This window comes from Paralichthys olivaceus, chromosome 20 (assembly GCF_024713975.1).
Source record: "Paralichthys olivaceus isolate ysfri-2021 chromosome 20, ASM2471397v2, whole genome shotgun sequence".
NCBI lineage: Eukaryota > Metazoa > Chordata > Actinopteri > Pleuronectiformes > Paralichthyidae > Paralichthys > Paralichthys olivaceus.
Window position 1 is genome coordinate 7,062,501 of NC_091112.1, and position 14,909 is coordinate 7,077,409.

Genomic DNA, 14,909 nt, shown 5'->3' on the forward strand with positions numbered 1-14,909 from the left:
CTGGTGTCCATAGAAACAGGAGTGAGGTCAGCAGAGGTTGGGTCCAATGGGAGGAAGCAACCAGGAGGACAAGAGGTCATGTGTGAAAGGCACAGGAGGTCAGTCCCAAGTGTCCACACAGACGCAAACCAAACACTCACACGGCGTAATGAGTATCTGGTATTAATAGAGCTGTATGGACCAGGCCTGGTTTAAGCTAATGAGGCCCGAGGGTTATCAGAGATTCACAGTGATATGACTGTGTTAGAAGCTGAAAGCAGTAAAAACACATTTGACTTTTAAAGTTTCACTTTGCTGAATCACACCTGACAGATGTTTTCAACTTGGTCCTAGTTTTGTCCACAATATGAATCTACTAGTATGTTGACATTTATATTCTCATCAAGACTACTTGCTTTAATTTAATGGCTTTCTTTCTTGTGAAATTTTCTATATTGCCACTTCTTAATAATATTAATATTGCTATTCTTAGCCATGCTAGTGGCATTGCTTTGGGGATGTCAGTGTTAATCCGCCACATTGCTCCTGACTAAAATAACTCAGCAGCTATTGGATGGATTAACATTAAATTTTGGTGATCCCCTCAGTGTCCCGCTGTGACTAAATACAGCCGCACACAGCTGCTAGCATGTCCTGTTATTTCACAACTCAGTGTAATTATCTACCGCAGTGTGTTGATGATTTCACTATCTTAATGGGATTTTTTTTATCTAAAGGCTTTTCTTGTTTGTTTAGTTTGATTTTGCTATTCACATATCTTTTAATAACACCGTGTCTGCTTGGAGATATAACCACTGCAATGTTCAACAGTTACAAAAGAGAATCTCTTGAAAAGTAAATTAAATCTGGTCAAATTCACTCATCATTCAGGTTTTAAATGAGACAGACGTGACACTTCTACAATAAATGTATACATTTTTATTTGTCGATGCCATTATAAAACAAAGTGTTTCCAAACTCACATCATTAATGTCAGGCTTTCAATTCAGTTTTTGTGCATGGCCTCATATAAATGAGTTCTATGCTTTAAATTAGGGCGAAATTGGATTGGATTGGTAGAAACCCTGAGATGAGGTTGATGAGGTGATGTCTCTGCAGTTAGTACAATGTTACACTGTCATAAATGCTAAAAACAAAGGCCCCCCCACACACATGCACACACACACACACACACACACACACACACACACACACACACACACACACACACACGCACACACAGTCCTCTGGTTGGCTGTAAAGTCACGAGTGGGCAGGGATATTCTGCACGTGTGTTGCCTGTAAAACACTGTGGAACATGTTCTCTGATCCATGACAGAGTGAAGGGCTGCGAGTGGGATCAAGGCGCGCATGGAATGAACCAACTGTCACTGCCCCTCACCAGCACCAAACAACCCACAGGACAAGTTAGTAACTAGCTGGTGAACACTGACCGACATTTATCAGCAAAGTTGGAGTTAATAGTGCAGCACTACGTCCAAATGATATTAAAGTTGGAGGTTAGCTGACATGAACAAGTAGAGCTTCGCTTCATTCTGTGGTTTTCCCAATTTTCATTCATCCCAAGATAATTACAGTTGATTTTCATGCAGTTTTTTTTAAACAGTACCATGACACCAATTAATTAAAGGCTTGGCACAGTTCCAGGGTTACAGACCCGAGGGACAAGATCAACTCAATCAATTCAAAAAGCACGAATTAGACGAGCAACATGAACTCATCTCGTCTCCGCAACTGAATCCAATGAATGAATTTTAAGAAAAGTCATTCTGTTATGGCTCAGCAGTGAACGTCGAGGTGCTGCTGCTCCTGTTATTGGTGGCACTGAGGCTGTGAGAATGTGTGTGTGTGTGTGTGTGTGTGTGATGTCACCAGGGGGGGAAAAAGACATCAGACAATCCCCTGGAGCAGCTGTTGTCCCCAGCATGCCCAATGTTTCACACACACACACGCACACATACACAACACTTTTTTTTCTGGCTGCGCTCAAACATACACTACCTACTTTCTTCACTAACCTCCAATCTGTTCCTTTGTGTTTCTCCTTTGTGTGTTCTAAGCTATAGTACACACACTCACTCGCACGCACACAGATTGTTGCCAAGCTTATGCAACCTCACAGAATGCCAGGAGTTGTTCAGGGTGAGCACCTAGAATCAGACATGGTGAGTCTGTGTGTGTGTGTCTGTCTGTGTGTGTGTGTGTGTGGAGGGATCCCGGTCATCATTTACTGTTGAAATTAGGGCCATAACACCTTCAGACGGCCTCGAGTATAAATTCAGACCATCCCTCTCCACATCTGCTCTCCACTCTGATCAGACCCACGCTCACTTCCACTCCGGCTCATTAGAAATCCTCAGGGGACTGCTTTTAAACACACGTTCTCCAAGACCTCAGCTACCTCCGACACGTCCACCAGATGTCTTTTTCTACGGTATTAATCTTTCCCCCTCATCCCTCGCTCATCTTTAACCGTTGCCTTTCTGCCTCACCTCATGTCTCTGCTCTGATTTGCTCCCTCGTGTCCCTGGGGGTGAGATGGACAGATGCGCAGCCTTGAAATAAATGAACACACGCCCACAGACACACATGCAAACATGGGCAGTTAAGGTTGACTGTTGGGTGACATTACACCACGTTTGTTCTGTATAAAATTTTCAAAATTAAACTAGTGTTAGAAATGTCAAGAATGAACTTTCACAGTGTAGCAATGCAGTGTTTCCTTTGACATTTATTCACCGTTTGATTTCATAAAGAGAAAGAGGTTTCACTTACATGTAAAACACACATTTCAATACATTAAGGTGCAAAGAACTCGATATGTTCCACGATATGATGTGTATCTCTTAACCATCGTCATGAAAACATGCACTAAAATGCCCAAAGCAATCATGTATACACACAAAACTAAAAGCTTGAAATTTGCACTTTGCATTTGTGAGTCTTGAGTCTTTTGGGAAATTTTCAACCTGATGAGAGGAAAGAAAGTCATCAGGGGCTCAACACGGGCTCTTGGGGCTTCATACAATACACATACTTCCATGAAAAGTCAGCTCTTTACATGACTCAAAAACCTGTCAAATTTATTGCACTTTTTTACATCTCTTCTTTTATAATCCACATAAAACTGACGAGATCTGGTCCAATTGATTAAAAGAAACACTTTGTCAATGAATCCTTTATGTGACTTTGTTTTTTACAAATGAATAAATCATGAGTAAATCAATGCAATAGTCAAATAAAATTTTGTGTCCTCTATTTTCTGTTTACTTCTCCTAAAATATAACTCACATAGTGTGTCTCATTGATTTTATGGCCCTGAAACTTGTACAAATATATATATTTTGGAGCTAGCTTCGACACCTTGAGCAACTTTTACATTTTGCATTGGTTTCACTCAAACTGAGAAACATGCTTCAATCATTTTTCATCCCAGGCTGAGGCCAGTGCAGGTGCTTGTCTAGGTGTTTGAATGTGAAGAAAAAAGATGAGGAGAAAATGTCTTAAGCGCGCCAAGAGCCGGCGGCAGGAATTAAACCCTCATTAGGATCTGGCAGCAGCACCACCACTCTCTCCCAGTGTGTGTGTGTGTGTGTTCTGTTTGTAAGTGTGCATACATGGCACATATATGACTACACAGTAGCATCTAGGGCTGTGTTGAAGATCACACAACCTGATCAACAGGGTTTTATTCCTGCACATTTATGAATTAGGCGACTAATCAAGTGTTAACAGAATAAAGATAAAGTGATGTTATATGACTCACCAGATGCACAATTACATACAATTCATTTGAAGGTCAGCAAACTGAGACCTTCACTTCACAATGAGCTGTTTGTGTAATAGAGAAGAGTGAAACAAATCAAGGCCAACCATTCACCATAACAACTGAACATGTTCCCTTTGCAAAATCATTTAATTATAATATTAAACTACAAAATGAACTGGCACACAAGCAAAACATTTAAAGGAACAGTTTTAAAATGATTCCTTTAACATCTAGTCTGATTCTTACATGCAAAATAACTTTTAAAGTTAAAAACCTTCAGATTTCATTCATATAATTCAAATAATATGTACCCATTTACTAAATAGCCAATTAGATTGTTGCACTTGAAATAAATAAGTTGACTTTCGAGAGATCATAAAGAGGCACACAGTGAATCAAAATGTTGAACAAATAAAAACACAGAATATGCCCAGAAAGCTAATGAAGAACTGTAGTACACACACACACGCACACACACACGCACACACACACGCACGTCTACATGAAAATACATTGACCTACATTCATTACCCTGAGACTTGCTCTTACCATAACTACAACCCTAACCTTCAATTTAAATTTTTAATCATGTACGTTATGGGGACTTGGTTTTAGTCACTGTAATGTGACTAAACAACTCCTCACAGTATGAGTTCTAACTGGACCACACACACACACACTCACTGTATTTCACAGTGCGTAATGAAACGCAGGTTGTTAACTTGACTGTGATTTGAATTACCGACTTATTCAGCAGCCAACTGGTTTACAAGCCAGCCAACAATTGTTAATCAGTTTTGATTATCTAATAAAATGACTAACTGATTATCACCAACCAAGATGACATTCTTGTTACTCACTCAGCCCTGCGAGCCTCAACAAAAAGATTCATATTGCAGAATTTTCAAATGTCAATTTATTTCCGAGTAGTCATTTCCTACTTTTGTTTACTCGTGATCTGCTACTTCTCTGTAATTTTGTACACACCCGATGCTACAGATGCTCTGAAGCAAGTGAAGTCAACACGACAGACTGTGTAAAGATTGGACACTTTCATCTCCGACAACAGAGGAAGTGCAGGAAGCCGAGTGTTGTGACTCCAGTGAAACTGTGTTAACAAATGCTGCAGCTTGGCTACATGCTACTAAAAGCTGCTAAATATTTCAGAACATAAGTCAACAACCAGAGCATGCGTTGCTGTTCGGAGGAGCCCCACTGCTCTGTACCTATGCATGTGCCTCACCTGTATTATTAATATTCACTTTTTAGGTTATGAAACTCTGTGATTACATCTGGTCCAACAATATCTACAGTGAGTGTGTGGGTGGTGTATTTTGAAGAGATGCACGTATTTAAACTCCTTATACTTGGAAAAAAAATAAAAAAAAATAATACTGTTAAAATAATTACTTGGACTGTCCACAAATTGTAGCCATAAAATCGTTTTACAGCAAAGCAATTGAATTTGGAAGAGAAACATGATGTTGGGGAAGAACTGAGTCTATGTAGTGTAGTTCTGTTGACGGCTGTTCAGGGTCGATGTTGGCTCAAACCTACTAAATATTTTAAAGATGTAAAAGTAGTGATGTCTTCCCCGTATTCTTTCAGCAGTGGTGGGCCAGACAGCAAGAAAACTGCCACAGAAAATATAAAAATTACTTTGAAAAATATGGTTTTCCTCCAGAAAAATGGATCCGCAAAAGACCCACTGCTTTTACTTAAAGGCTCAACTGTGGGATATTTTCATGTTTCTGGCAGCAACAGCTTGTTTTGTGTGTGAAAAATTACTGTAAATGTAACTCAATGACACCTGGAGTTAAGCAATTAATAAAAAGCTCACAGGCAAAAATATCTCCCTTTCTCTCTCTCGCTTTCCTTCTTTGTTCATAACTGGAAGCTTTAGGTAGAAAAACGCTGCTCTTTAATTATTTGCAGTCGTGTGTCGTTGTGCTAGCAGCACTACTGGCTGCCAGACGTGATCACACAGGCGCACTAAAACACTTTCAACGGAAATGCAACAAAACAAGAGTGATGGTCTAAGAACAAGTTATCTGCAAAATAATCAGCTAACAGGAAATACACAGAGCCACGTGTAAAATGTTGCAATAGTAGTGGCATGTGAGCAACAGCCTGAAGGAGCGAGACGTGTTAGTGTCACACGTGCATGAACGGATTATGAGACAACGGGCCCATGGGCACAAACATGTAACAGAACTCCTCCGATCCTACGCTGAAGAAACACCAGAGTGTCTGTGGTCATTTCATTTCTTTTGGTATCACTTTCTGTTTTTTTGTGGTTGAATCTCTTTGTAGTTCTTTTGCACCCATTTATTCTCATTTCTATCTCTTTCAGATCGTGTTGCATCTCTTTGTAGTTGTTTTGTATCTCTTTGTGTATTTTTGGATTGTTGAAGTCGTTTGTGTCTCTTTGTGGTTGTTTTGCTTCTCTTTGTAGTCATTTGGCATCTTTGAGGTCGTTTTGCATCTTTTTTTTGGTATGTATTTGTTTTGTGTGTCCTGAAATCATTTTGTATTTGTTTTGGTACTTTTGCATTTTTTATCCAAAGTTCTTTGTCGTTGTTTTAGTGAACTTCCACAAAGAAGCGATAACAGTCGGTTCCTGGAGCTTCCCCTTCACTGGGCCGACGTTTGGTATGAGGTCTGACATGATGCATAGAAACACAGAAACGCATGCACCCGCTCACACACATGCACACACAGCCTGAGGCTGACTAGTGGTTAGCATATGTTCATTGTGGTTAAGAAGCAATAACCTGTTCAGCATCAAGATAAGTGACCTCCTGCTTCTCTCGACCTAACATCCCCTCTGAGCAGCTTCAAGTCCACTGTGTATGTATGCTGTTGATCCATCATGAGGGCAGACGTGTGTTCACTGTCACCACGTGTCACTCTATGTGTGTCTAACAGTCTATTCGCCCACCGCCACGTCAGAACAGCTGCAGTAACACCTCAGGTCCCCAGTCCATGGCCGTCTGAGCCACAGCGAACACAGCCGCCCCGAGCGTGGCAGACAGCCCCCACACTGCCATCTTCACCATCCTGTTCCCCTTCCCCCACAGCTGGCCACGGTCCTGGGGTAAAGCCGCTTCCAGGCCTGAGTGTTGAGAGGCTATGAGCCCAAAACAAGGAGGAGGGGGGGGTCAGACAACGAGGGGAAGAGACAAGGAGGGGTCAAGAGGTTTCAGAACGCTTGAAGCTAAACCAAAGGAGGCTCAAGCTCCATTTTGTTATTGGGATCGGAAACAAACTGGGGGTCAAGGAAAGTCAAAACAATTGGAGTAGAGAGAAGGAGGGGTCAAAATATCACAATCCATTAAATATAACAACAACCGATTCTACACCATGAGCTTTAACTAATAACAGCAGTACTTAATTAACCTAAAGGCCAAATGGTTAACGACTTTACCTCGAGTCATACTCAGTAACCAGTTTATTAAGTACACCTCACTAAAGAGTTTAATTTAGCAGTCCATCAATTATTTATGTCTTCATTAAGCAAAGATCAGAGTTTGATGAAAATGTTTGATTTGTGGTGCTGTGTCGTACTGACACGTGTTTCTATTATTTTGCCCAGACACTTATATAAATATTAGATTCACCTCTAAGTATAAAGACATAAATGAAATCAAAACACTTCTGAAACAGTTGAATTAACCATAAACTGAATATTACAATCTTTATGGAAGTTGGATTAATTTCAGAGCCGTTTTATTAAACTACATTAGTTAAAGCTAAAAGGATCAAATAACGATTGAAAAGTCCCTGGAGCAGAGCAGCGCTTTAATTAGGTAGAATTAAAAAAAGACTATTATGTTATCTGACACAGTGATAGTGAACACATGATCGAATATTGTTCTTAACAGTTTGTGAAAGCTTTTGTCGTCAGCATCATGTGCGGTTTGTGCATGCTGAGTATTCTGTGAGTCCCTTCTGCTTATGTGAAAAGAGACAATGAAAGTTAATTAACATTATCAGATTTATCCACACATTAATTCCATGAAAGTATATGCAACTTAAAGTAAAATAATCTATCTTTGACAATTAAATGCATTTTGATATTTTGAGTGCATTTGAGAATTTAAAAAAACTATTATCCCCAAGTTCAAAATTGGACATTTCACCTTCTAGACTACATGATGCACATACACTGAAATGCAAACTACAAACAGTATTGGAGATGGGATGCAATATGAAAATCTTACAGGTTTTAACTTTCAAGTCACAACTTTCAAGTCACAATTCATCATCTGCCACAGTGAAACCAGGGAATGCCATAAATAGGCCCTCCCTCTTTCTGTTTTGCATTTCGTCTAAGATGCTGCTAATTGAATTTTGATGAAACCGCAAAGAACGGCGTGCATCAGTTTTATTATTACCACCGTTTGGCCTGAGGGAAATTCTACGACACACTTTTGATTACTCGTACATCACACACACAACGTGTCAGGTGCCGCTAATCAGGTTTTCCCAAAACCTATACGGGAATGATGCCTCTCTTTGTTCTCTTCTGGCATATTTTAATGTGCACTTGATTGGTCTGATGGGGGTGCTACAACATTTGTTTACTCGTTATTGATTGGCCCAAAGGCAGCATTTGTGGGGGGATGACATATTTACTGTTGCCTGGATTGGAAGAATTGTTCTCCCAAGTAGAGAACAGAAAAGCACAAAAAATGTGTGGATCCATCGAAAGATTTCGGTCCGGTAGAAATATTTGTTTTTAAAATCTCACAATAAATATTCATCTTTTTCACCAACTTCACAGAGTACCTGACAAGAATTCACGTGTCCGTACTGTGTGTATGTGGGGATTCCTTCTGTTGTAAGATTACAGTTATTTTTACCTTGTCTGGAGGTGGAGGAGCCCTGGGCCCTGGTGAGGCGTTGGAGAACAGAGTCTGGCCTCTGATGCAGAGTGGAGAGCTGAAACGCTTGGAAGGTGCTGATGGACAAACTAGAGAGGGAGAAAAAAGAGGGGGAAAAGGATGAAATAGAGGAAGATGGGAAAATGTCTGAGGCGAAGCACTAACAGAGGGAATTAAATGAGGAGATGGACGTATGGTAAAGTGACGGATCAAACAGGTGAGGAAGAGAGTTAGAGGCGATCTGAAAAAAGTGCTAATGCAGTAGCTCCTGTGTATTGGGAACTGTGCATTATTGGACATCAGTATCTTTCAGTGTCAGTCAGTCCAATTCCCACGTCAGTGATGTCACTTCCTGCCCTAAACAATGTCTGTAAGTAACACTGACAGGGAGAGAGAGAGACAATGATAGACTATGGGAAGAGAGAGAGAGTAGCTGTGTCTCTATTTTTGCTTTACACACACAGGTGACATAATAAATATGTTAAAAATAAATAGACGTTATGTTTCTCACCCTAATAGTCTCACTGGTTTTAAGTCTGGAGTCTATATGTGACGCCCTGTGTGTTTATTAAGCAGCATTACCATTTCTATTTCATTTCAGTAATTGCCTCCTCACCTCTTGCGAGATTGCAGTGCTGCCCGCTTGGCCAGTAATGATGGCGGGTACTGGCTGAAAAGTTCCTGGGCCCGAGCGATCAGGAGTTCATATGGGAGGTCCTGAGGGATGCGCGACAGGAGGTGGTGGACCATGGCCATGTCACACTCGGTCTGCTTCACCTCCTTTTCTCTGTGCAACACAATCTGAGGAGGAGAGGATGAGGAGATAAACGTTTTCACCCTGAGGTACGAGAATGTTGTGAAATATGAATTACAGCCTACGTGTTGTATGTTGGCTGTTTTCAGTTCTTATCAAGTGAAGCAGAGCAAGGCAGCAAGACAGGCAGATGAAGAGTTAACACCCCCCCCATGCTGTGAGCTGTACTCAGCCTTGGAGGAAACATGAACTACATTCTGCTTTGTTGTTTCACACACTTCAAACACAGTTCTCTCTATGCCCAGCCTCTACACACACACACAAACACACACATTAGTAAACAAACAAAATGTACACAATATTAAACATACTCAAAACCCTTCATGTATATAAAATGGGCCTCGTCACACACAAGTATGCAACAAAAACAACTGAAAGGACACATGTAGACTCACAAAACAAATGATTTTCACGAGCAAACATAGACTTGTATATAAAGATGGAGGACGTGCCTCTACTTCTTCCCACTATCCACAAGGTCACGTCCATTTACATGCTCGACCAATCACAAGTCAGTCTCAGCTGTCGATGATGTTTCACCCCATTTTTTAAACCATCCTTCAAACCATCAGAAAAACACTCGAACATCCATCAGTGTGAACAGAACAACCTAAACTGAGAGAAAGCATCTTTGAGAAAAGTGTATATGATGTGTACCATGACTTCATTTTGGTCCATATCCCATTCACTAACATGGAGTAGACATGGTTTATGACCTATACTGCAGCCAGCCACCAGATGGCAAACAAAATGCTTTGGCTTCCCTTTTGAAGAGCTGTCATGCTGTCCATCTTTATTTACAGTGTATATCTCACACATCCATGCTCCTGCAGCACACGACTGTAGCGAGTAGTAATTATGAACGAGTGTCAGACTGAAGACTCTACTCCAGAGTGAGAAAACAGAAACATCAAAAACTCTTCGTCATCTGTCTCTCCTCCTTCTCCATCAAATATCAGTCAGCTCTTCTCATCATTCTGCTTCCTCCTTTTTCCTCTTTCTATCTATCCCTCCATCTTTCTGAACTCTTCTTTCACTCTCTCTCTCATCTGTTCATTAGGAGGTATCTAATTAACTAGTTCAGTGACTTCACAGTGCTCTGCCTCACTCTGTGAATGTGTGTGTGTGTGTGTGTGTGTGTCTGGATTTCTGTCAAAACAAAGCTACTGCCTCTTGCTCATTTACTGTCAGCTTGTCGTCTTACCGTGGCAGCCAGGTAGATGGGCATCAGTGGATGTGATGCCAGGAAGAAGTCGTAGAGTCTGAGTGTGTGTTTGAACTCTGACAGGACGTGGCCGTACCATGTGATGAGCCAGGACAATGCAAAGATGGTTCCCACCTCCGCTCTACAAGAGGCAAAGAACACAGAGGCCACTAATGTTTAAAGACAGTCTGACGTGTTTTCAAAGTTCTGCTTTTTTAAATCTCATATTCTTATAGAAACCATTCTATGTCAGTTTTTGAATCTTGTGCTTTTTCAATTTTTGAAATTCAGCAACACGACACAGTGATGATCTTTCTGTGGAACTAGCAGAGGAAAATCAGCACTTTGATGCCCTCTAGTGGTAATTACATTACATTACATTACCTTCATTTAAGCAGAGGTTCATCCAAAGTGACTTAAAATAGGTTTCAAACTCAACAGGAACAAAACAAGCTGCAATTAAAAAAATCTAAATATGTATATCTTAAAAAACAACTAACATTGTGCATAGTGTTTTAAGAAATTAGATGTATGCAAGTGCTGATATCCACTGGTGACATCAACAGTACATTTCACTAAATGGTGTCTTTGCCTTTGTGTACCTGATCATGAAGTCATGCAGCTCTGCATCGACTTGCTCCAGTATAGGCATCAGGTAGTTTAAAATGTGTTTAGTGCTGTCCATGGTAGGATCCATGAAATCCCTGCACACAGACAACAAACACAAAAGTGGAATATTACTGGCATGTAAAAACAAAATCTAAAATTCGAGATTCTGGAAAGATGGACAACCTGAGGTGATAATTGGAGAGGGTGTCCAACATGGCAATGGCCATTCGCTCCCCAACAACCAGCAGTAGAGTGACGGCCACGTCATGGTAGCCCTGATAGTAATGGAGCTGAGGGTTACGTTTCAAAACCTTCAGTATGATGTCCATCAGCTGCTCCTGAAGCACGGCTCTCTCTGAGGATGGCATTCCTGAGGATCAGCAGGTTCAACCACAGAAAATCTTGTTAAACAGAGACAGTGGTTGGTTTTCTCAGAGACTGATAAAGCCTGGGCAGCCACACGAGGGAAGGACTTCATGAAAACACTAGGTAACTTTGTCATTGCCACTTTGTAAAATTTGAAATCAACTGAATTAAGGATTTAATATGGTGAATCAAACTTTGTCTCATTCCTGCTGTTTTTCTTTTTTCAGCCATGTCTAAAAATCCACAACCAACTCAGATTAAATTGACTCCCTCACATTTAGGTAAGACACTTTTCTCTGTTGCTTCTCTTAAATTGTAAATACTTTTTGTCTGACAGCTCAGGCTTTCTTCAGACACTAATGTCGAGCCCTGGTGGAGCTTTTAGTTGATTAATTATTAAGCTTCGCCAGATATCTGCATATTGCTGTGAGTACAGGGGTACAGTGTGATAAATGGCACTGTCCGCTATGCTGCTATCTTTAGAGATAGCAAACACATGGACACAGAGACACACACCTTTAGGGAACCGCTTCATGGATCTCCTGACATCCAGGAGCACCTGGTTGTAGTCTTTGTGGTTTTCCCTCACATCCCGACCTGCAACAGAAGAAACAGTGTTATTATAAGTCTAACTACTACCTGCACAAACAGTAGTGTCATGCAGTATTCTGACAACAAGTGAGTATTAATATCAATCATCCACTAACCAGGTTTATGTGGTAGATCATAGACGTTGATGTTCAGTAGTTTGGGCCAAACTTTCCTCCTGAGCTCATCAGTGAGGAGTCCACCTTTACTGCCTGCTGTTGTCCTCAGGGTCTCAATGTCGACTGGATCACTGCACAATGAAAAGTCAGGATTGGAAAATATTGCACAGAGTTAAAGTCTAGCCATTAAGCGAAAACACAACTTATACCAGCTCTTACATTTATTTTCTTTCAGTCTCATCTGTTTCTGTCACAAATTAACTTGCATCAGTCAAATTCAGTTACTATGTTCCCTCTAAATCTTTCTGACACTGAAGCATCTGTCCTGAACATACACGTGTGTCCAGTTGTCTAAGATGAATCTATTGTTTTAATATTGTTCAGCTGATTGTTGGACATGTTTGTTATTTGATTAATTTCATTAATCTTGTTCTCCTCTTCGTGAGAATTCCTGCGCATTTCACATATCATCTCACATGCCTCCTCCTCCTCATGATCCCCATCGCACTATTCCTCTGGGCACATGTGAGTAATCGTCATGTGTGAAATTAGCTTAGCAGGGGGCGATGAAGGTCACTGTGCAGCGGATAAAATGCATGTCATCTAATTGTGGAACGGCAAGTTGGACGAGCGGAGGGAGAAGCATTTCCAAATGAAAAAAACACAATGTGGCCTCTTGCTCCAGTGCTAATAGAAACATGAAAACCTGTTTGGATTCTAAAAAAGGGTGATTTAAGGACATTTTAGGGGAAAATCTATTCATTGATGACAACATTATATTAACTGGATAAGTCCAGAACACCGTAGTAAATTTGTATATATAGTCTTTCTTCATCAAAATCAGATGACATCAATTACCTGTAAAATAGATCAATAGTGTTTAACTAGAGCTGTTCTAAATGAGAAAATAAAATGAGTTTTAAAATGATTTAAAATAATATGACCTCTTACATGCCATAAAGAGCAGGACAATACATGTGCAATACATGGTCAGACTGTAAAAGATAATATGATTATAACCTGATCAAAGCCCGATGGATCTCAGCCAACTTCTGTTTCCTCCCACAATCCAGTTCTGTAAAGGAGGGACAAAGATGAGAGGATGACAGATAACAAATAGGGTGAGAAAGAGGAGGGATGATTATGAGGGAAGAAAACAATGGAGGGATGGAAGAAAGAAAGAGAGAAGACAGAGGGAGGGGAGACGAGACAGAAGAAGGGGGGGAAAGAAGAAAGGATAAGGGACAGGGAGAGTAATGATGAAAGAGAAGAAATATATTGAGAAGTCATGTTGAGAATATAAACAGATGCTAGGAATCATCTGAATTAAACATGTAAAGACAAATGAACTCATAAGAAGCCTACAGTCTTATGTTTATGCCCAAATGATTTGCTTATTATTTTCTTGGTTAAAAAATTAATAATTTCGAATTAGGGCAGGGCAACATAATGATATCAATAATTAAAGCACCATACATTTCATTAATAACAAAAAAAGGTTCAATATATATAATATAATGTGTATATACAGACATATATATTATCCAGCCCTATTTCGTATATATAATGTCAGGAAACTTTGTAAATGTCATGATTTGTAGGATAAATAAAAGTCTAATTGATTGTGAAACTTCCAAAGGTATATATTTGTGAGGATGATAGTTTTAACATTTAATGTTAAAACGATTTTTGCCATTTTATCAAAGCAAATCAAAATGATTTCTTACTAGTTTTGTCGACTGCATTTAAGCAAAATTTGACAAGTCCTTCCAGCTTTATTCAGAAGTATAAAGTGTCTTGATCTTTAACAAACAACTAGTATACTATCAGATTATCATATCAATACGTGAAACATGAAGTTTGGAACCAAGTGTGGAATAATGAACTCAGTGATGACACTTAGAAACAAAGAATAGTCTCCATGTCTTCTGTCTGGTGTGAGTGTCCATGTTGGCTCTGACAGACAGACGCCACGCAGGCAGCACCAGCAGATGTGTGGTTAAAGTTTCCTCTCACCAACAGATGAATAAAGATTAGAAGCAGGTTACAAACACACAGCTGGTGATTAGAGTCAGTCCGTGTCAACAGGCTGCACTAAGAGTATTAAGTTCACTGACATTTCACACATACTTCACTCTGATGTAGTTTCTGTCTGTGCAGACATTAGAGGGACATGTATAAATACCATAGACTGTATATAAATACACAGGCGGGTTTTAACGAGACAGTTGTGTTGACGTGAGTTGACGTGTATTAATATTAATTTTACCTTTGTTGATCTGTACTTAGCTGCTTCATGTGTGGTTGACTCACCTCTTGAGGAAGAGCCATTCTCATTCACCGCAAAACCCGCGTTTTGTTTCTTCTTCTTGAGCCTTTTCATCCCCTTTAAAAACTGACGACGGAAGAAGTGAGTGTGTGTCGCGTCATGAACGAGTTCACGATTAAAAAATCTTATTTATCAGATAAAAACACGAAGAACTCTCCAGACCGACAGCAGCTGCCTGACACCGGAAGCAGCTCAGACTGTCATCAGCCCCGGCGCGCTGCAATT

General features: G+C 40.2%; 1 protein-coding gene across 5 annotated transcripts in view; it reads right to left on the bottom strand.

The window, feature by feature from the left end:
- The window catches only part of LOC109638853 (TBC1 domain family member 20), a 74,820-nt gene extending 59,915 nt beyond the window's left edge, over positions 1 to 14,905 (bottom strand). For 3 of the 5 annotated variants that reach the window (XR_011239623.1, XR_011239621.1, XR_011239622.1), the window contains exons 1-9: positions 14,669 to 14,895; positions 13,376 to 13,430; positions 12,356 to 12,486; positions 12,165 to 12,245; positions 11,466 to 11,652; positions 11,276 to 11,377; positions 10,674 to 10,815; positions 9,272 to 9,456; positions 8,635 to 8,744 (exon numbers count right to left, since the gene is read on the bottom strand). Coding sequence is in view for 2 of the 5 variants with exons in the window: in XM_020102030.2 (XP_019957589.2) it covers positions 6,718 to 6,899; positions 8,635 to 8,744; positions 9,272 to 9,456; positions 10,674 to 10,815; positions 11,276 to 11,377; positions 11,466 to 11,652; positions 12,165 to 12,245; positions 12,356 to 12,486; positions 13,376 to 13,430; positions 14,669 to 14,738 (1,245 nt within the window). In the remaining 3 variants the exon portion in view is untranslated. Of the gene's footprint in view, positions 1 to 2,713; positions 7,038 to 8,634; positions 8,745 to 9,271; positions 9,457 to 10,673; positions 10,816 to 11,275; positions 11,378 to 11,465; positions 11,653 to 12,164; positions 12,246 to 12,355; positions 12,487 to 13,375; positions 13,431 to 14,668 lie in introns of those variants that run through there. The other 2 variants (XM_020102030.2, XM_069516875.1) reach the window with 2 other exon arrangements.
- Between the last annotated feature and the right edge of the window lie 4 nt (positions 14,906 to 14,909).